The sequence below is a fragment of the Monodelphis domestica genome, chromosome 1, assembly GCF_027887165.1.
Source record: "Monodelphis domestica isolate mMonDom1 chromosome 1, mMonDom1.pri, whole genome shotgun sequence".
In the NCBI taxonomy this organism is placed as follows: Eukaryota; Metazoa; Chordata; class Mammalia; order Didelphimorphia; family Didelphidae; genus Monodelphis; species Monodelphis domestica.
In genome coordinates, this window is record NC_077227.1 from 671,482,506 (window position 1) to 671,505,216 (window position 22,711).

General features: G+C 36.8%; 1 protein-coding gene across 8 annotated transcripts in view; it reads left to right on the forward strand.

Annotated features, from left to right (window-relative positions):
- CDKL4 (cyclin dependent kinase like 4) overlaps positions 1–6,706 on the forward strand; it is a 73,821-nt gene extending 67,115 nt beyond the window's left edge. For all 8 annotated transcript variants that reach the window (XM_007477001.3, XM_056826163.1, XM_056826199.1 and 5 more), the window contains one exon: positions 1,942–6,706. In XM_007477001.3, coding sequence (XP_007477063.1) covers positions 1,942–2,043 — 102 coding nt within the window. In that variant the 3' untranslated portion in view covers positions 2,044–6,706. The remainder of the gene's footprint in view (positions 1–1,941) is intronic.
- Positions 6,707–22,711: the final 16,005 nt, after the last annotated feature.

The following is a 22,711-nucleotide window of genomic DNA, read 5'->3' on the forward strand; positions in this document are numbered from 1 at the left end:
AGTAGATGTATATTTAAATGTGTCTGAAACCTGGAATATAGGCTATTCTGTTTTTTATATTTTGATTTCACAAGTAAGATTAAACTCCAAGTTTTGGATCCGTACCTAATAATTATGGGTGTGTCTTTGCTAATAATACACATGAATACATATTTGAATGTGAATTATTACCTATGTAATTATAAAATACATACATTATATAAATGTATGAGTATATTGTGAACATATAAAATGAATGTCAACTGTTAGCAAAGATATTTGTGCGTTTATTTATGTGTATTTGGAGAGGCCATATGGTATAGCGAATAAAACAATCAGCCTTGGAATTTGAAAGACTTGAGTTTAGTGTTGCCTCTGAGGCAGTACCAGTTGTGTGATCATGAATAAGTCACTTAACATCTCAGGGCCCTGGGACACTTTCTTGAAACAATACATTACAAAGGTGTTTATCTGTATAGTTGAAGGAAATCTTCGCATCCAGAGTTCCCCAAACCACTTCAAGAATAAGTTAAGACTAAAAATGTGTGTGTGTAAGAGACAGACAGACAGAGAGAAAGAGACACAGAGAAAGAGGGTACACTGATAGTTGGTAAGTAGCTAATAGAAACAGATCAGTAGTTTGACAGATAAAAGATAGATAGCTGGTAAGTAACAGAGCTGATAGAAGACATAGATAGACAGATGGAGATAGATAGATAGATAGATAGATAGATAGATAGATAGATAGATAGATAGATGGATAGATGATAGATAGATGGATGGATAAATGAATGGATGGAAGGATGGACAGACAGGAAGATAGATAGATAGATAGATGGATAGATGGAGGGATGGATAGATGGATAAATGAATGGATGGAAGGATGGACAGACAGGAAGACAGACAGACAGACAGACAGACAGACAGATAGATAGATAGATAGATAGATAGATAGATATGAATACAAAACTAAAGACTTCATTAAGAACAAACATGTTTGAAGTTGAGAATCTAAGGAAAGGTCCTTTGATGATTCTGTCAATAGCATACTTGCTAACATTTTCATAATGTTTTAAAGTTTGCAAAGCACTTTATACAAACCTTGTTTTATCCTTACAACAACCCTAGGAAGTAGAAGCTATTGATATCCTCATTTTACACATGAGGAAACTGAGGCTACCTTGCTCAGGATCACAGAGTAAGGATTAGAGGTCCAGTTTGAACTCAGGTCTTCATTACTCCAGGTTCAGCATTCTATTCATTGTATCACCTAACTACCTCTAAGAAGTATGGTTACTTACATCTCCAAAATGAAAAAAAGAAAAAAGAAAGGGATGACTATTTCTTTTTTAAATGTGTCAGGAATTTTCCTCATTCAATTTAATTCAGTAGACATTTATTGAATATTTCCTATGTGCAGAGCTTTGCACTGAGTGCCAAGGGAGATAAAAGGATCAATCAGACATGGTCCTTGTCCTCAGGGAAATTATAGTCTTTCATAGGAAATATGTAGATAATAAGGTACACAGTACATGGGAGAAAGGCACCAACCATGTCCAGTACTCACTTCTGCCAGGGCGGTCAGGAGAGGCTACATGGAAGAAATGATACTTGAATTGAATTGAGTTTTGAAGCAGGGTTTTAATGGGTCGAGTTGGAGAAAAGACTAAATGTTAAAGTCTTATGAACAAAGATACAGAGAAAACATGGGACCTGTTCTGAGGATGGTTGGGTATTCTGAAATGTGTCTATTAAAATCATCTCAATACATCTATGCAAACTGGACTTAGTAGAAGATCCAAACATTAAAAGGTTCAGAGGATCAAAAGCTTAGAAGTGACTTGGCTTAATTCTGAACTGAATAGTCTCCCCCTGTGTATTCTCTTAGACTTCTAGGCGTATGGTGGTACAAGTAAAAATTCTTTTTCAATTTCCTGTATTTTTGTCTTGTTCTGCTATTAGAGTCAGCTGTTGCCACTCATACCGGGAAGCCACAACACCCCCACACCTGATGGAAGAAGACCGGTCCTCCAATTAAAATTTGAACATCTTCCAAATATTTAGGAAAACTTTCAAGTGAAAAGCAATTTAACATGTACAAAATTCTCTATGCTCTAAAGAAGAATTCTCAGTGTTTCAAATGCAAATAAGCCATGTGAAAATTAAGATAACTTCTGGGCTTACTCTGATCATTGTTGATTCCTTTCCATTTTTTTTTTCTTCAAAAGCCAGCTTTTATCTTTTCTTTACATAATAAAGCCTAGTGCTTCATTCTCAAAGGGGCCACTTGCAGAAAGCATCAGAGCAGGCTCGGTCATGGCAATTCAAATTGAGAATTTGTGGGGGGCTACTTTGATTTATGAAAAAGGTTTATGGATATTATCTCCTTTGAGCTAGCAACAAGTCTTAAAACTATGTTAAAGAATTTCCCTAGCTCTTCATCATCAAGGAGTAACATTAGTTTTTACAATTTATTGATGCATTTTGGGTTTGAATTTTGTTTGTTTGTTTTTTTTACAACGTTGTCCTTTTGCAATGCCCCCTCCATACTACCTTACCTTATAAATACAATAACAACAGTCAATTCAGTAAAATTATCCTATGCAGTAAGAGTTCTTAGCTTTTTTTTTTGGTAATGGACCCCATTGGCAGTCTGGTGAAGTCTATAGATCCCCTCTCAAAATAATGATTTTAAACGCTTAAAATACATAGGAAACACAAATTATATTGAAATGTAGTTATCAAAAAAATTTTAATCCAAGTCCTCCAGGAGCTGCTACACAGAAAGCGCAACTGTATGATTGTTTAATGGTTCATATTTATAACACACCACCTCTCCTGTGAGAAGAACAAAGAGTCTGCTCCCCAAATCTGTGCTCTGGAACAAACATTGATCATTGCATTTGATCTGAATTCTGTTGCCTTTTAGAGTTGCTTTCATTTACTTTATTATCATAATTATGTATGTTGCTCTCTTAGTCCTTGTTTCTTTTCTCTGCATGAGATTTTTTTATGTGATCCTGCCCATATTTATATGAATTCCTCATATTTGTTTTCCTTTATAGACCATATAATTCCATAATATTAATATATTAAAATGTGTTCAGCCATTTCCCAATTGATAGACACTTTCCATCAATGCCCAACATTATGATCTCTGTTGGGTCAAAGGGTATGAGTAAATTAGTAACTTTTTTTGAATAATCCCGAATTGTTCCCCAGGATAGTTAGACCAATTTAGCTCCATCAATAGTATATTAGTGCTCTCTCACAACCCTCCAATATTGATTGTTTCCATCCTTTTCTATATTTGTCAGTTTAATGAATATGACATAATACCTCAGAGGTGTTTTAATTGTATTTCTCTTAGTAGTAGTTATTTGGAGCATGTTTTCACATGATTGTTAAGTTTGCATTTCTTCTTCTGAAAATTGTTCATATCCTTTGAGCCCTTATCTATTGGGAAATGGGTCTTGATCATATATATTCTATGCATTTTCTATAGATTTTGAAAGTCAGATTTGTATCAGAACTGCTGAAGCAAAGATTTTCAATTCCCTATCAGTAGCTTCTTGACTTATTGTAGATGCATTGATTTTGTTCATTTTAATTTTATATCATTGAAATTGTCTTTGTGTAATTGCTTCCATCCCTTGTCTGATTATAAATTCTCCCCAAGTTGTGAAATATATAACCTTCCATTCTCCATTTTTTTAATGATGTGACAACTTATTTGAGTATTTGAGTGACCATTTGTATTTAGATCACTTATCTATTTGGAATTTATTAGAGTACATGCTATAAACTTCTAGTCTAAACTTCCAATTTTCCCAACAATTTTTGCCAAGTAGAGAATCCTTCCCCCCGGTACTTGTTTTTACTACTACTACTACTACTACTACTACTACTACTACTACTACTACTACTACTACTACTACAAATAATAATAATAATAATAATAACAGCTAGCATTTTATAGTGCTTACTATACATACCAGGCACTGTATCAGGTGCTTTACAAATATTCTTATTTGTAAAAATAAAATAAAATAAAAATTTCTTATTTACAAAAATCCTAGGAAGTATCTTCTACAATTATCTGCATTTTATAGGTGAAGAAACCAAGGCAATCAGAGCTTAAATGACTTGCCCAGGGTAACACAGGTAGTAAATGTCTGAAGTTGGATTTGAACACCAGTCTTCTTGATTTCAAGCCCAGCTATTTTATACTACAGCTACTGTGCTCATTAATTTATAGTTTTGATATTTAGTCTGTTAGATTGCTCTGCTTTTCAATTATTTAACTATTATTAAATAGTTTTGATGATTACTACTTTATGATATAATTTGACATATAACCATGCCAGGTCCCTTCATTCCTACTCTCCTATCCTCTACGCCTCCCCCACCCCCATTTGCCTTTAAATTCTTGATCTAATATATGTCATTACTTTGTCTAGTTTCATAAAGTAGCCTCATAGTAACTTGATTAGTGTAGAACTATTTCTTTTCTACCTATAATTTCATTGATGTAAGGAGCTTCAAGTAAGAAACTCTCTCTAGCAATACATATTGGTAACTTTTCTGAATTTTTGGATCTTAGAGTGTTGTTTGACGGTGAAATCTGCTTGCTGAGGGTCATATAGCCAAAACATAGTGGAGACAATAGTTGAACCCCAAGACTTCCTAACTCACTATCCACGACATTAGGCTGCCTCTCATGGAGATAAACATGAAATTAATTTAAGTATTATAGTGATTTTAATTGTCATGTCCCAGCCATGAAAAAACTCCAGTTATTCATCTTCATTTATTTTTGCTCATCAAATTGCTTCTTCTACATTTCAGTTCACTTTTTTCTCCCTTTCTATTTTCTAACTTACTGCATGTGATAGTATTTTATGTTGCAGCATCATGAAACTGGAAGAAAACCCTAGAAAGCTGTCCAGATTTTTCCTTCAGTCCAAGCCAAATTATATCTATGCCATCCCACAAATGTATCTATAGCAGAAGAGTCAACAACAACCTTCAGTAATTCTTACATTTGAAGTCTCTCTCTTACTCTGTTTAAGGCCATTTTTTGCATTTTGTCCTCAAAGGTGAGCAAATATGTCTAATCATCTCTGAATAATATGTACTTGACCCATGACAACAATGGTGACCAATTGTATGGAAATATCTTTGTCTCTTGTCTTGTAGATAAGTCTTCTCCTGAACTTTTATCATAGGTTATAGTTTCAAAATCCTTAATCATCTTCATTTTTCTAAATTCGCTCTAGTCCTCCACACATCCTTGTATTTTGTAATGCTAGAATGAATACTGTACAGTGTGTCCACTTCTTAATATTACAGAGAGGTTATTTTAGAGTAAAGTTTCTTCTGAGCTTGATTTTTTGACTTTCACTGGGAAAAAACTAATTCAGTGGCAAATTAACAATGTTTCTGCACCTGTCTTACATGTGCTATTTGTGGGTGATTTTTCAGAATTAAACTCAACCCCACATTTACTTTAGAGGCAGCTAGGTGATACTGGACCCGGAGTCAGGAAGAACTGAGAACAAATCAAGCCAGATACCCTTACTAGCTGTATGATCCTGTTTAAGTTGCTTAACCTCTGTCTGCCTCAGTTTCCTCATCTGTAAAATGATGACAGCAAGAGCCTCTCCCTCCTAGAATTGTTGTGAAGATAAAATGCGATGCTATTTGTAAAGTGATTTGCAAACTTTAAGTGCAAAATTAAATGCTAGCTTTCCCTATCAATATTGGAGCATTGCTTAAAAGCACTTTTAGTATTCCTAAGTACTGATACAAAGCCTTTGAAAATACTCTTCTGGTGATTACACAGACCATTCAGATCATGTAATCCAATAGCAATGCCACTCATCATCTATCACCGGCATCATCTTAGGCACAGCAGCAACTGAAAGCACTTCTTCGTGCCACTGGATCCATCCAGCATATTACCTAAATGTTCATTTTTCAGACATGTACCATCTCGGGAAATCCTAGCATCTGGGATTCAGGAGTTATATTTCTAAAAGTGCTTAGCACAATGTCTTATATATAATAAGTGCTATATAGACATTAGCTATTGTTATCAATTAGGCTGGTGACTGGGAGTAGAGAGAACACATAAAAGATTTTTTTTAATTAAATAAAATTAATGAGGCTCGACAATGTATGGGATCTTGGGGATAAAGAAGAATGAAGGGTTGAAGATGACTGAAGTGGCAAACTTGGGTGTGCAGAAGGAAGATGAAGATCCAATGAGAAAATATTTGTTAAAAACCACTTAGTACTGTGCCTGGCTTGCAGTTGGTGCTATCTAAATGCTTTCCCTTCTTTCCTTTCCTTGGTAAAAAAAACTACATCCCTGAATGATTCCTCTTTCATTTGAGGGATGTTGTCAAGGATGTTTAGTCCTCTGCACTTTCCAGTTCAATATGGATGCAAACCATGAGGGTCTTTTTTAAAGGATGGGAAATCTGGGACATAAGAAAACGATGTAGTTATTTTCAGATTCAAGTATGTCTTGCAGTTTGAATATGAAGATGCCATATGTTAACGGAAGAAGAAAAATTGTAGATGAGGAGACAACTGTTAAATAATTTCACCTTGGATCTCTTAGTTGTTGTTGTTGTTTTTGCATTGAAACCTTTTCACTACCAAACCCTATAAGCTGACCTTGACCAATAATACACAATAAAAGACTGTCTATTAAAAACAATCTTCCAATTTAACCTTTAATCAGTCATAAAGCAACAAAGAATGTGATTGGAGTTATCATACTGGGCTTCCCACTTTTACCTTGATTTCTTAAATACTCTCAAGGATTACTCCAAGAGAGCACTTCTCTTTTTTTCCCTTTTCGCTCTAATATTCTAAAGCCAGCTAAGTGTCTTTCAGAGAGTGAACAGAGAAAAACACTTAATGCTTTGAAAAAACTCTGACTTAATCAGTACTGCTGAAGGAAAATAACCTTCTGTCACAATCTTGGGATGGGAAAGCTATGTTGTTTTGTTTTTTTCCTTCTGTTTCTTCTTTATCGGTGAGCAGAACCACAGACCCAATTTACAGATCCTGATATTTCTAGGGCTATTGTCATGTGTTTCTCTGCCTTGGTTTACCTCAGAATCCCTGCTTTATTAGGCAAAAGGAAGCCAGTGTAATGATCATTTGGGTATTGAGTTAGCTGTGCATTAGAGCAAGGGTTCTTAGCATTTTTGTGTGGTGGACCCCTTTGGACGTTGGGGGAAGTCTAAAGACCCCTTCTCAGAGTGGTTTTATGCACCAAGTGCATAAAATAAAATATATAGAATTACCAAGGAAACCAACTATCTTGAAATACAGTGATATACATATAATATAAACACATTTATATTTATATTTATATATAGAACTTTAAATTGTTTTCAAATTTATGGATCCCAGTTTCATGCCAAAATATTTTCAGAATCTTTCTCCTAAAAATATTTCATTATTGCTCTTCCCTTCTTCTCATGCCCCATCTCATAATGGAATCCTTACATAAGTTTATTAGCTTAGAAACATTTACAATTTTCATTTACCTGTAACTCCACCTAGCTTAAAACAGCCAGTCTTAATGCCATTGACCTTATTTATGTGGCTCCTTCCAAGTGTTGTCCAAATCCTGCATTGTCATAGTGAGTCACTGGACCTGAATATCATTCTATGTTTTGCCAGGGCCATGACCTTTATGTGTCCTGGTTTCCTCAATCTTTCCATGCATGTGCCTCTGAGCTTCTTGGAAAGATCATGGGTTTTGTGAAACCCTTAGGAGACCATTAAGAATGCAGATTTTTCCTTATTCTTGCAGCTCTTGACTCTTTTTCCTCATGGAAGGAAATGCATCATGGAAAATGTCATTATCACAAGCCTTTTACTGGCCTGATGAAGCTTTTTGCTTAGACTCTGGCTTCAGGCTCTTCTTCAATCCTGATCAAAATGAAGTAGACCTGTTTTGAGTTATTCTAATCACAAAGTCCTATGGGGAAGGGGGGGAGGGAGTTGGGACTAACTGAAGTCAAGGAAAAGGCATATTCAAAAGGTTCCTGAATGCTTTCTTGGGATTAGAGAAAGACCTATTAAAGAATTAAAAACTTTCAAGTGGGGAACAAAGAATTTTTCTATCTCTAAAATAAATGTTCCATCCAGCTGTGTTTTCTCCATCTTGAATGATGAATCAACTGACCTGTAAGGGTCAAAAACTTATTTGGAAATCCTGATTCTGAAGATTAGTTTTGTGCACATTTACCCCAACTCCTGGATTTGTTTTTCCATTTCATATTGAGTCCAAATTCCAAACAAAAAATGAAGTTCTCTCTTTGGTGTCTTAAAATTGATGGTAATTTCCAATCCTAAGGGATGACAAAATTTACAAAAGTGATTATATTTTAATTCATTTTTTTAAGATAAAAAGAATATGCCTTTTCAGTTATTGTATTAAAGCCTGTCTATGTGATCAAAGACAACAATAGGATGTAGAAACTCCTCAAAGCTTGAGTTTCCCAAAGGCATTAGCCTAACAACAGCACATTTTAGGACATTAAATCATGCATTTGAAGTAGAAAGCTAAAATCCTCTAAGTACTTTAAAGTAAATACACAATTCTAGATAGTTTTTTCTCTTAAAATGTTTGTAGTTCTTTGATGAAAATAGTATCAAGCTATTAAAAAGGAAGATATTCCTTGATGTCTTTTGACTTCTCTATGTCTCTGTTGAGGCAATAATACATTTTGCTCGATGAACTGTTTAAAATCTAGTGAAAATGTTTACTTCTTGATGCCGTGGAAGATGAAATATAAATGATAAAAGATAATGACTCAAAAGCATCATTACAACATCTTGAGTTCTATTCTTAGCAAGAGCATGAAGTTCTGTAAGTGAAATATAAGGCAAAGAGCCCTAGACTAGAGATCAGAATTCCTTGGTCTAGACCTAGTTCTGCCATTCACTTGCATGACATGGCCATAACCAATCTGGCCATCAATTTTCTCACTTCCAAAATGAGGTCTGGCAAGAGATGACATATAAAGTTCCTTCTAACTTTAACATTCTCTGACTTTAGATGGCAGCTAGAGTTGGTTCCTTAGTGATATTTCCAAGTAAAAGCATTTATGGGAATTATTCTTCATGAGTAATGCCAAGTTCAAACTTTCTTGTACAATCAAATAATGGGTCATTTATTGTTGTGCTTTGTGTTTTTGATTAACACTACATAACACGGGGAGTCTGATATGATTTTCTTCTAGTATGGACTCATGGAAGCTGACATAAACTTGCCATTTTTTCCCATCATTTCTTAGCTTGCTTTTTACAAACAACCACATCTAGAACAAACTAAAGCTATAAAAAGTATGGCCTAAAAATTCTTTGAAACTAACCTAGATCAGTTATTTACACTGTAAGAAAATGGGTAAAATAGAGGATTTTTTATCTCTGATATTTTAGTCTTGTGGCCACAGGGAACTCTTGATCGTTTAGGTATTAAAATAAAATATATATCATGAAACATTAGTTTGGATTATTTTCAGTGGCTAAATACAAAAATAATATCTACAAAATGGAAGAACAATGAATAATTTCATTACTTTCATTAAATTCTTTAGTGCTTTCAGTAAATGAAAATCTGATTTTTTAAAATTCTACAAATATACCCTGATTTTATATATCTTGCTTTCCAGTAAACAAGACCCAGTTTAAATTTGAACACCTATAATAAAGTCATAGGGATTTACTTAAGATAAAAGATGATTATTCTACATTTTAGAGGCATATATAGAACCCCTGATATATAAATTTTCTGATTTTTCTTCGCTGTTGTGGACATTAGCCCGTAAGATAACTTGTTCTATAAAAGATGCTATGTGTTTACTTATGATACTAGAATGTCTATGCATAAGTGTTATATCACACATAATTATGGCTAGAAAGAATATTCCAGGCTACATACTAATTATGCTATTTCTCTACTTATGATTCTAGAATTTCTGCATGTAGGTTTTATGTCACATATAAAATTAGGATGAGACACTAAGAATATTCCAGGTTATATGCTAATTATTTATGTACCTAGAATCAAATAGCTATGAACCAAATTTAGCTCTATTATGATCATTTCCCTATTAATACAATAATAGCCAAAGTATTTTGTCATAGCATCCATTAATTTAGCTAAGGCTATTAAAATTTTTTTAAAGAATGAACTGTAGGATAAGATATTTTGGTGGTATCTTTACATATGTAATTTGTCATGAAGATGTGTTCTTTACCATAGAGTAATAAAATTTAAAGGTATTGCTGGTTTTTTGTTCATGGTCAAACCATAGAATAATCTACCATCTAATCCTTGCAAATGTTATATGGGAAAAAACTATCACTTCCATATCTGCAGTCCAGAGTCCATTTGACCCACTTTCCCACATGACCTACACTATCTGTTGGAAATTTTCACAATTCCCTGGAAGAATCAATGCAGGAAATTAATTCTATCTAGACTTTTGTTGCTAGGAGGTGCAATGTTTACAGTGTCAGACCTGAAGTCGGAAAGACCAGAGTTCAGATCTGACCTCAGACACTTAACTAGCTTTGGGTGATGCTGTGCAAATCACTTAAATCTGTTTGTCTCCGTTTCCTCATCTGGAGAATAAAATGGAAAAGGAAGTGGCAAACCATTCCCATATCTCTGCCAAGAAAACCCTAAATGAAGTCATGAAGGGTTGGATATAATACAGAACTTTTTTATAACTTCAGCTTGATTGTAAGAAGTGGCTAATTTTCTTTCTATCCAGAAGAATCCTTCCCTAACACCTCCCCTTCCAATATTCCAGCTTTTACAGTTGGTGGATGTTTTTTGTTTTGTTTTGTTGTTTTTAAATCAGCAACCAACAGGAACTAAAACAACAGAAATTAAGTTCCTTGGCATCTCCCTTTCCAGGTTTACAGATTAGCTCTATTATCGGGTTTTGATAGGTAAGACTAAAAATCAAATATGAGCTGAAGGTTTTTAGCCTCAGCCATGAATAAGATAGCCTTGCCCTCAAGGAGTTTGCATTCTATCAGGGGAGACAACAGGTAAATAAATATCTAGGTAAATATAAAAAATGGCTGTGTGTACATGTGTGACACTAATGGGTGGTATAGATAGTGCTGAGGAAGATACTCCATTTTTTCTATTCTCTTTTTCCTTCTGGAACAAGCAGAGCCCTAGGTCTCACCTATGTTCAGCTTTTCTCCTTTATTTTTTCACATTGGAGGTCAGAGATTTAATTAGTCACCTCCTGTTATAACAGCTAGCTCAGTTTTAGCCTAGGGATGATAAAATGACCCTCTGATACACAGGGTGCCTCTCTCTGCTGTTTTATGGAGTTTATACCCAGCAAGAAGTCATTAGAACAATCTTAATGGCTCAAAGTCTCCAGTTTAGGATATTCCTAACATTTTGAGGATTCGATTTCTATCCTATTTTAAAGTTTTGAATAGATATACAGTATTTTGTAGAGATATAAATAATCCCTTGGCTCTTAATGTTTGAAGCAAAAACCAGGATACAGGAAAATGTTTGGGTAGAAAGGAATGAACAGAGTACTTGATAATGTGTGGTACTAGGCAGGCAGAGGGAAGAGAAGATGGGGAAAGAGCAGACTTTTGGGGGGACTCCCCTCAGCCCTTAAAGAAATGATTATCAATTCCAACTTCAGGCTGACTCTTATCTAAAAGTGCCCATCTCTTCCTCCTCTGCTGCAGTTCACGTCCAGTTCTTTCTGGCTGGGACTGCCAAATCCTGGCTGAGATTTGGGATGCTCTTGCCCCTCTGCTGACACTGCCTTTGCTGCGGCTTGGCTCATACAGTCCCTACTCCTTCGCAGTCTGTCTCTTGCAGACTCCTATTTTATGTTTGTGTCTGTATTTTTGTGTGTATGTGTGTTTCACTTTCAGATATCCTGGATGTGACTTAAGTCTACCTTCTGACCCAAAGATCTTGATAATCTCAAATTATTCCCAGGACTGAGAAGGAATAATTTCCCCACGAACACCAGAATGCCACTCAGCTCTCAAACTCTGTTACATACAAAAAGTAAATACAAAGGGGTCAGCTAGGTGGCCCAGTGGATTGAGAGTTGTGTCCAGAGAGATAAATCCTGAGTTCAAAACTGGCCTCAGACACTGCCTACCTGTGTGACCCTGGGCAAGTCACTTGATCCCCATTGCCCAGCCCTTACCACTCTATTGCCTTAGAACCAATACACTGCATTAATTCTAAGAGAGAAGATAAGGGTTTTAGAAAAAAAACAACAACAAAGTAATTTTGAGAACAAGGATGAATAATGGAACTATGGGTGGAGACATGTAATTGGTGGGTTGAATCAGCCTCCATGGACTCAGATAGCAAGAGAAGGGTGAAGAAAGGTAGCCCTTAGTTTTCCTCATTCTCAGTGATCTTATTAGTTGAATTCAATTAATGCAGATGACCCTCAGATCAGTATATTGGAACTCCTCCGAGACTCTAGTCCCACATTCCCAATGGCCTTTTAAACACTTCCTACTAGGTGTTCCACAGAACATCTCAGACCCAGCGTGTCCAAGACAAGACACATCATCTTGTCCTCCCTCACCTCATACCGCAAACACACCCCATTTCCAAACTGCTGTACTTCTCTCGAGACACCACCATCCTAGTCACCCAGATTATCAACCTGGCTATCCTCCTTCCATATCCAATTGGTTGGTAAGTGGTGTTGATTCTGCTTCTACAACATTCCTTGCATGTCTTCCCTTATCTACCCTCAAGCAGCTAAAACCCAACATCAGTTCATTATCACCTCTCCCGTGGACTGTTACAATAGCCCCATTCCAATTCTTTTCCCATACAACTACTAAAATTGTATTCTTGTCTTAGGTTTAACCTTATCACTTCTCCACTCAAACACTTCTATGGCTCCCTGTTGTCTCTAGAATCAAATAGAAACCCCTCTGGCTTTAAAGCCTCCCTATCTTTCTAATTTTGTTGCACATTAAATCCTTTCATGCATTCTATGTTCCAGTCAAACTGACCTCCTTGTTAATGTCTGTACAAGACATTCTATCTCCCACCTCTGCATCTTTGCCTAAGTACCTAAATGGTTCAGAGGATAGAGTGATGGGATCGAGAAGAGATGAAGTCATCTCTGTCCTTAGACACACTAGCTGTGTGACTCTGAGCCAGTGATTTAATCTCTGTTTGCTTCAGTTTTCAACTCTAAAATGGTAATAATAATAATAATAAAACCCACCACTCAAGGTTGTTGTGAGGATCAAATGAAGGTGTTTAGTACAGTGCCTGGCAAATAGTAGACACCATCTAAATGCTCATTCCCTTCCCTTCCCCTAACCCGTATGGCAGGAATGTAGTTCTTTTCAACATCCATCTCAAATGGTTTCCTTACTGGTTTCCTTCAAAGTTCAGCTCAATTTCCACCTCTTAATCCTCTCGCCTGCTAATACTTCGTAGAAATTACTTTGATGTTTGGAAATGACCAAATAAAATAATGTTCAAAAAAAAAGAAATTACTTTGTATGAATTTTTTTTTTTGGTCTTTGGATATTCACTGTCTGGCATAGATTAGGCACATATCAGAGGCAGCTGTTACATGTAGAGAGCTGGATTTGGAATTAGGAAGACCTAACTTTGATTCCTACTTCACATGTTTAATAGCTGTGTGACCCTTGGAAAGTCAACCTCTGCATCAGTTTGCTCATCTGTATAATGAGAAACTTGGACTCAACGATTTCACCTGACCCTTCCGATTCTAAGCCAGCACTTCTATGAACCTCTGATAATGTGCATTGATGGATTGACTGACTAACAACAGTATCAGGGATCAGTATCAATTAGCTTCAGAGATGAACAAAGCAGAGTTCCCTGGAGAATTATTGCAGGAAATCTGTGATTCTGACAGATGCCAATGGAGGCACCTTAAGTGACTCAGCAGATAAAGCACTGGGCCTGGTGTTAGGAAGACATGAATTCGAATCCAACCTCAGATACTCATTAGCTATGTGACCCTAGGAAAGTCACTTTACCTCTGTTTGCCTAAATCAACTGGAGAAGGAAATGCCAAACCACTGCAGCATCTTTGCTAGGAAAAATAGGATCCCAAAGAATCAGACAGAACTAAACAACAGCAGATGCCAAAAGGCTTTTGCTGCTTTCTAAGTTAAATCAGTTCAGTCCAATTCATTCAGTCCATGCCTGGTGAACTCCCTGAATTTAAAGAGCTTACACTGGTCTTTACTTAGACTTCTTTGTCATCAGTATTTTCCCACAGGGATATACACTGAGCAGATGTGGGAATTCAGAGAGGACTCTCGAGGACCAGAGCTGTGGACCTCTTCATCTGAGGATTTTTGATAGGGGAATTTGGAAAAGAAGGAACAAGAAGTAATTTGTGGCTTGAGGCATTGTTGTGGGGATAGGGCTCTAAGTATGGTTATGATAGAGCTGACATGGAGGCTTTGGACAACCAAAAATGAGGCAAGCACCCTCATCACCTTTGGGAAGAAGAGAGACTTCCCATGGTAAAAGATGCATAAAATGAGAAAGAGAAAGGTGTCAAAGTCTAACTTTTTCTATACCTACAGTGAAAAGAGCACCATAACGAAAAGACATGTCTTCGAATCCTGCTTCCATCACTTCTTCTCTATGTAACTCTGGACGAGTTATTTAATCTATATAAACCTCCATTTCCTTCTCTGTAAAATCAAGGGATTATCCGCTAAATGACCATTGACACCCCTTCCACATCTAGGTTTATGATCCTGCTTCAAAAGTTTACTCACAGTCAACTCTTTCTCTACAAAGATCAGATGGAAAAAGCATCTGCACATTAACCAGGCCCTGAGGTGCCGACTTCTTCTTCTCATTATCATTGGTTGTTGTTCTTCATAGTCAAAAAGGACCAAAATGACATCTCCACGTTGGGATCAAAGTACAGTGTGTTCAACTGTGACTGATCGGACCATTTCAAATTCAAAACTCTACCATAGGTCAGGCACAAATAGTCCAAATAGACATTTAGGATGGATATCTCTTTAAATTTTCATATCCTGGGTTTTTTTTTAATAGCTAAAATAATGAAATAGTAAAATGGGAAATGGGAAAATGGTATGGAGATACCTTTTGATTTACACATAAACTGGATTTAAGTGAGGCAGCATTGTGAGAAAATGTTGGCCTTACTCTCTCTTCCAGTCATCAGAATCCAAGACTAAAATCAAGATGATCATTGTCCTATTTTGCCTTGATTTACAAAGAGTACTCCTTCCCTCCACTCTCTAGATCTTCATCGTGAAGGCACCCCTTTCCTATTTTCCATCTCTCACTGGTCAAAGTGGATTGGTTCAATGGTGGCAGATACAGAAATTAGGGGCTGGGGGAAAGCTTCATGGGATTAAGCCCAAGCTTAGTTCTTTGAGGCAACCAGGTTTGCCTTTCCATCTGCTGCTGCATGCAAGTGCACATATGCTCACCTAGAGAAAACTATGCTCCCATCTTCAGTGAAATTGATATTTCCATAAACAAAAGAGACAAAGAACTCGTGTGGATATCACCCAAGTGAGGGTTTAAATTTTTAAATGAATTAAGTTTTAAAATTTTTAAATGCCAAAGGAATTAAATATTTAACAAAAATTCCAATAAATGCCATATGGCATAATTGTCAGACTTTGCCCTTAAATTCTTTGCTATCTGTATGTAAAAACAAAAAACAAAAATTCTACAGTGTTTCAAAAACCACATGCTTTTCCAAAGAGTCCACTTAAAAATAGAAAGGAGAAGAAGCCATTAGAGATGTTTTCAGGAGAGGCTGGTTTGTGTGTCTTGAAAAATCAAGCAAAGAATAAGGTATGGGCACTGGAAAAAAAATTGGACATCATCATTAGACATTTTAAGACAATTGTGTTGTCTTATATTCTTATATTCACAGAAGTATTCTGTGGAAAAAAGGAAGAATCATTTCTTCCCCTTCCTCATATTCTACTTACTTTTCAACCCTCTGCCACTCAACCGAAACTGCTTTTTTCAAAGTTTATCAAGGACCTCATTATTGCTAAATCCAATGGCCTTTTCCTGATTCTCATCCTTCCTGAAATCTGTCACTTTTGACATTTTATCACCCTCTTTTCTTGAATGCTTTCTCCTAGTTCTCTTCCTTCCTGGCTGCCTAAGGTTTTAAAAGGACAGAATTTGAACCCAGATCCTCTGACTCCAGAGTTAGCCCTTTCCTAGCCCTCATCTTCCTAAATCGTCTATTAACATGTCTTATATGGTATTCATGACCTTTCCTCTTAAATTTGACTCTTTTCCCAATTCCCCTCCTTTGGTGTCCCATCATTTTTGTCATGCAGATTCATAATTTCATAGTTATCAATTCTTCCCCCTCTCATAATCCATATCCCATCAGTATCTGATCTTTTCTACTTCTGTAACATATTTCACATCTATTCCCTTTACCCTATAAACAACCAACACTCTAGTTCAAGGTCCTCATCACTTTCTCATCTGGACTATTACTATATCTCCCTAATTGGCCTCCCTGCTTTTGTTCTCTCTTCTTTCCAACTGATATGCATAAAACAGGTCTGACCATGTCACTCTTTTGCTTTAGAAATATCTGGGGCTCCCTATTACCTCTCTATAAAAATGCAAATTCCTATTTTTAGCATCCGACGTTCTTAAAAATACAGATCCAGCCTCTTTCCAGACTTACTGCATATGACTTCCCTTTAGGCACTCTACATTCTAGTGAAACTAGCCTATTTGCTATTATCTGAATAGGATATCCCATGCTCTGGCTCTCTGTTATCTCTTATGCCCAACATATTCTTAGTCCTCACTTTCACTCATTGCACTTCCTTGCTCCCAAAAGACTTGGATCAGACTCCACATCCTACACAAGGCATTTCCTAGTACTCCCAATTCTTGGTGCTCTCCCCCTAAAATTACAGTGTCTATATATTCCTTGTACTCATTTATTTGTGGGGATGTTTTATCCCTCCAGTAGGATGAAGGTTCCTGAAGAGCTGGGTCTTGGGGTGGGGGGTTGTCTTTTAATTTTGTAGCCTCTGGACCCAGCACAGTGCCTTGTATATACTAGACCAGATGCTTAATAAATGCTGTGGAACTGAATGGAATTGAATCATTTCTCCAAATCCCTCTAGGTGTCAGAGAGGAATGATTAATTAATAAGCAATGCAGTTTTTAAATTTGACAGTTGTTCAGCGTCTACCAGCATTAGATAATCATAACACGATGCCATAAGTGAGAGATATTAAAGTCAATACTCTAAATATAAAGCACGTACCATATGTAGGAATATAAATCATGGAATTATGCATTATGGAGATAAATTATGGCTGACACAAAAACTACCACTGTGATCCCTTGATATTTCTCCAATCTTTGCTCCAATTCTCATTTCACCAGTTTGTTGTAAAGACTGAGAAACTCTCCTGGCCATTTATTTATATAGTATTTGAGGTCATTCCCCATCCCATTCCCCAGTATTAGTCATTCAAAACAAACTCTTCCAGGTTCAAGGCACTCTGAAGGTTTATACTCTCAAAAAATATAGTTTGTGGGACAGGAGTACAATGGATAGAGTGCTACACCTGGAGTCAGGAGGACCTGCGTTCAAATTTTGCTTCACACTTCCTATGTGACCCTAGGCAAGTCACTTAACCCAAACTGCCTAGCCCTTACTGCTCTTCTGCCTTAGAACTGATACTTGGTATGAAGACAAGGATAATAAAAAAAACAACATAAAACCAAACCACCGTTTGCCGAGCAGCTGGATAGCATAGTGGATAGAGTGCCAGGTCTGGAGTCAAAAACGTAGTTTGTGGGTCACTTAGGGAGCACACCTAGAGTCAGGAGGACCTGCGTTCAAATTGGACCTTAGACACTTACTAGTCATGTGACCCTGGCCTTAAGTCACATAACTCCAACTGTCTGACTTTTATCACTTTTCTGTCTTTGACCTGATAATAAAACAGAAGGTAAGTATTTTTAAAAAACACCCTCGTTTCTGAATACTCACTTATGTGGTTACTTTTATTAATGGGCTAGAGAATGAGTTCAAAACAAAATCACTTAATGAAATATTGTTTTATAAAGAATAAAACAGCTTGGGGGCAGCTGGGTGGATCAGTGGGTTGAGAGCCAGGTCTAGAGCCAGGAGGTCCTGGGTTCAAATCTGAAATTAGACACTTCCTAGCTGTGTGACCCTGGGCAAGTCACTTGACCCCCATTGCCTAGCCCTTACCACTCTTCTGCCTTGAAGCCAATACACAGGGTTGACTCCAAGACAGAAGGTAAGGGTTTAAAAAAAAAAGAATAAAACAGCTTCAGAGCTAGGGCCACAATCCTCCCTCACATTGAAGGTTAAATGCCTAGAGAGTGATGGGTGACATCTCCCTTCAAGGTTCTAAGGTTATACCTGAAGGGTTGGAAGTAGCTTTCTGAAGCTAGAGCTTATGAACCACCATCAGGGTGCTTCCCCATTGATTATCAGTTGTTATCAATTTGTCAAGAAGATTTAACTAGTGGTCTTGAATAAGATGCTATTGTAGGAAGAGATGGTATAAAATATTCCCCTGAAAATCTATGACAGATGCTCCCAAAGGCACTTCGAGGCCAGGAGAATGGGAACCCAGGCTTATAGAGGGCTTATGGCAAAGGGAAGGCTTTTTTCCTCTTCAGAGAGTCCTCATAAAATTCCCCTTAAGCATGATCTGACTTTCTTCTGGGTTCCCTGCAAGCATCCTGAAGTTATCTAGTTAGTCCTTGGTTCCAGTGTCCCCAGGACTCAGCCTAGGATGCTCCTCCTGTACAGATGAGATTCCCCTCTTCAGGGATTCCTTCTCATTGACTTCAAGCTAAAAACCTTCGGTTCCTGGAATGGCAAGGCTCTTGAACCCCAGGTTCTGAATTGAAATGGGATTTGCAGCTTTCTCCTTGCTGAGAGCTTTTGTGGGCTTCCTAATTTAATTAGCATCTCAGAGGAATGGGTAATAAAGTTAGAGGACATCTCCATTTACAAAACATTTTCCTAAGACCCTAGACAACTTGAAAACTACAAGAAGGACTCTCCCTACTCTTGCCACTCCTATAAACGTGATTCTGAGCTTAACAGCCATAAACATTTGTAAACTGATAAAATTCCATTACCTTGGGGCATATTTTCTATTTTTCCTTAAACTCTCATTTGCTCTCATTTGAATTTTTCTGAATCTAAGCTTAATTCCTATCAGGCCTTTCAGTTTTAGCTCCTTAGGGTTTAAAAATAAGTCAAATATAAAATTAAAATCACCACACAAATGACAAGGAATTCATTCAGTTTAGATATCATTTACAGGGGCAGCGAGGTGGCTCAGCAGATTGAGAACCAGGCCTGGAGACCAGAGATCCTAGGTTCAAATGTGTCCTCTGACTCTTCCTAGCTGTGTGACCCATATGCAATATTAATTCTAAGATGGAAGGTAAGGATTATTAATTTTTTTCACTTACTTTATTTTTTATTTTTATTTTACAATTTTAATTAATTAAGAATATTTTTCCATGGCTGCATGATTTGTATTCTTTCCCTCCCCTCCTCCCAAGCCCCTCCTGTAGCCAAAGAGCAATTCAACTGGGTTAGATTTCATTTACTTTCAAGGAAAATTCATGGTGGAAAGAATATAGTATTCTCACTTAAGTTGTTAATGCCTAACTCCACCTCTGGCCATCTTCACTTGCTCAGGGTGGACAACTCATTCAACTGGATTTTTTTCCTTAAAACCCTTATCTTTTGTCAACTCTAAGACTGAAGGCCAAAGACCAGGAAATCAAGGTTAAGTGACTTTGCTTAGGGTAGCACAGAGGGGAAATGTCTGAATCCAAATCCCTCCTGACTCTTAAGCCTGGTGTTCTAGCCACTGTGCTACCCAGCTACCCCTAAACTGGAATTTTTGATGAGGATATTTAAATAGTTGTCTTTTCATTCATGGAAGGACTAAATGTAATTAAATTAATGTGTGAGTTGAAGTTCATGCCCTCTATATAGCTATAAGAGTGATATAGAAAAACCACAAAATTTAACAGATGAAAGGGTCCTTTAGGGGTAATCCAATCAAAAGAAAAGGGAAGCCCAGAGAGGTTGTGACCTATTGAAATAGGTAACTGTATCCCAGAATTATAGGATAGTGCTTTGGCCTCAGACACTTCCCAGTTCGGAGACCCTAGGCAAGTCACTTAACTGCATTTGCTGAGCTACTACGACAGAAACTAGATGCAATACAATATTCTCTCAAATGTATATACCATACTTTCTTTAGTTGATGGGGACTGCCTGCCCATATCCATCCCAATTTCTAGTTATTTGTCTTTCCAAAAAGCTTTGTTCCAGTTCAGTTCTATTGGTAATAAATATCTACTCTGAATGAGTAGTTTCATGCTGATACACAATGCTATGATGGTACAGAAATTACTTGGAATAAGCATTAATTTTCTTTCATTCTGTCACAGTGATAGCCAAGTGTATGTGCTTCTACTAACATTAAGCTGGCAAGGCCAGATGAAACTGGACTGAGTTCATTTTCCCACTTCTAGATAGTTCCCTGTCAGTGCATGTCAAGTACCTTGTCTCTGCGGTTGTGTTTTAGATTCTAGGTTGTTTAAGAATGAATATTATTCTGACCTCAGACACCTCCTTAGCTATGAGACCCTGGACAAGTCACTTAATCCCATTTGTCTAGCCTTAGAATTGTCATGAGGACAGAAAGTAAAGATTAAAAAAAAAAAGAATGAATGAATATTACTTCAAAGAAACCTGCAAAAGTTGTAGCACTTAAGGAGAATACAGCGATGACTGTTAGACATTGCAGCAAGTGATCAAAAGGGAAGTCAGGTGTTTCAAGTATGACTGAAGCCCATGTTGAAACAATAGCAATTGCAACAGATGCAAAGAAAAGCTTGGTAAAAACCAAGAACTGGCAAATCATCACTACAAAACACAGTGTTTGACACATAGTACAGGCTTAATAAATGTTATTGCCTGACAGAACAGCTTTATTAATATTCAGAAAATGAGCAAAGAGCCTCCCAAGGAACCAAAAGCTGGAAAAGTTATTGTTGAGGAAGAGCAAAATGGTTTAGTGGATCAAGATCATTTCCAGTGAAATGATGGCTGCACAGAGCATAAAATAGCAAAATTCTTTTAGTCTTAAAGTTGGGCTTGGGCTTCGTTATCTAAAGTTTCTAATCATGTCCACAAAAATAGAAAGCTTTCACAACCTCAAACAGGACAAATCGCGAACTGTGTCTTTGAACAGATCTCTAAGTTATCCTAAACCAACCATCTTCTATTCATGTTAATGTCATGGTTAAGTCGCAGGATGCAAATCCCACATGTTAAAAGAATTCCAGCTGCCATACATGACTTAGATATTTATAAGAAAATATTTAATATATTATAACCATTTTCTATTTACTATATGACAGCCATTATGTTTTCTATTTAATATACTACAGCCCTTATGTTTTCTAGAACAATGGGATAGAAAATGTAACATTTTTTCTCTTCTCAAAGTAGCATCATATAAGCATAATTCTAGAGTCCTGAAATAGAAGAATAAACTGTAGGAAAACTATTACTTCTATTTCAGTACCCCAAATGGAATTTGGGTTTTATAAAATGAAAGAATAAGAAGATTTCAATGGAATAATCTATGTTTCTATGTTTCAGAGATCTAATTTCTCAAGAAGGAAAAATATAAATGGCATTCGGTATCCTTCTGGCTTAATGAAAGAACTGCAATTTAAAGTGTTTTAAATAGCAAATACTGTTGCTAATTAGTTCCTTGAAAAGGTATGCATCCTGACTACTAATAGTATCCAAAAAAGCTACATTCAGGATTATTTTGATATGTATTTATTAAAAGGGGGAAAGAGATAGATTTCTGTTTAAAACAGCTCCTCAGTTACATAGTATATCCATAGATAAACTATGAATTTAGGCTTAAGTGAAAAATAAAAAGGAAATATGTATATAGAGAGATATGTGAACCTGAGATTAACTTTAGACTTAAAACCTAAATATAATCTGGAAAGAAAGAAGAACAGAAAAGAAATTTCTCTAAGAGAGGAAGTTAAACATGTTTCAGAGACCTGGGAAGTTGCCTGATTTTAAGCCTCATTGAAAAATATTGTTGGGGGTGGGGGGGACGGTAACTAGGTGACTCAGTAGGAGGTCCTGAATTCAAATTTGACGTCACACATTTCCTAGTTTGTGACTCTGAGTAGTCATTTAACCCCAGTCATCTATTCCTTACTGTTCTTCTGCATTAGAACCAATACTTAGTATGGGTTCTAAGATGGAAGTAAGGGTTTAAAAGAAAAGAAAACTAATGGATAAGCTATGTGACCCTGGGGAAGTCACTTAACTTTGATTGCCTAGCCTTTGCTGCTCTTCTTTCTTTCTTCCGTCTTGGAGTCAATACTGTGTATTGGCTCCAAGGCAAAAGAGTGGTAAGGGCTAGGCAATGGGGGTCAAGTGACTTGCCCAGGGTCACACAGCTAGGAAGTGGCTGAGGCCAGATTTGAACCTAGGACCTCCCGTCTCTAGGCCTGGTTCTCAATCCACTGAGCTACCCAACTGCCCCCATTGCTCTTCTTTCTTAGAACTGATACTAAGACCAA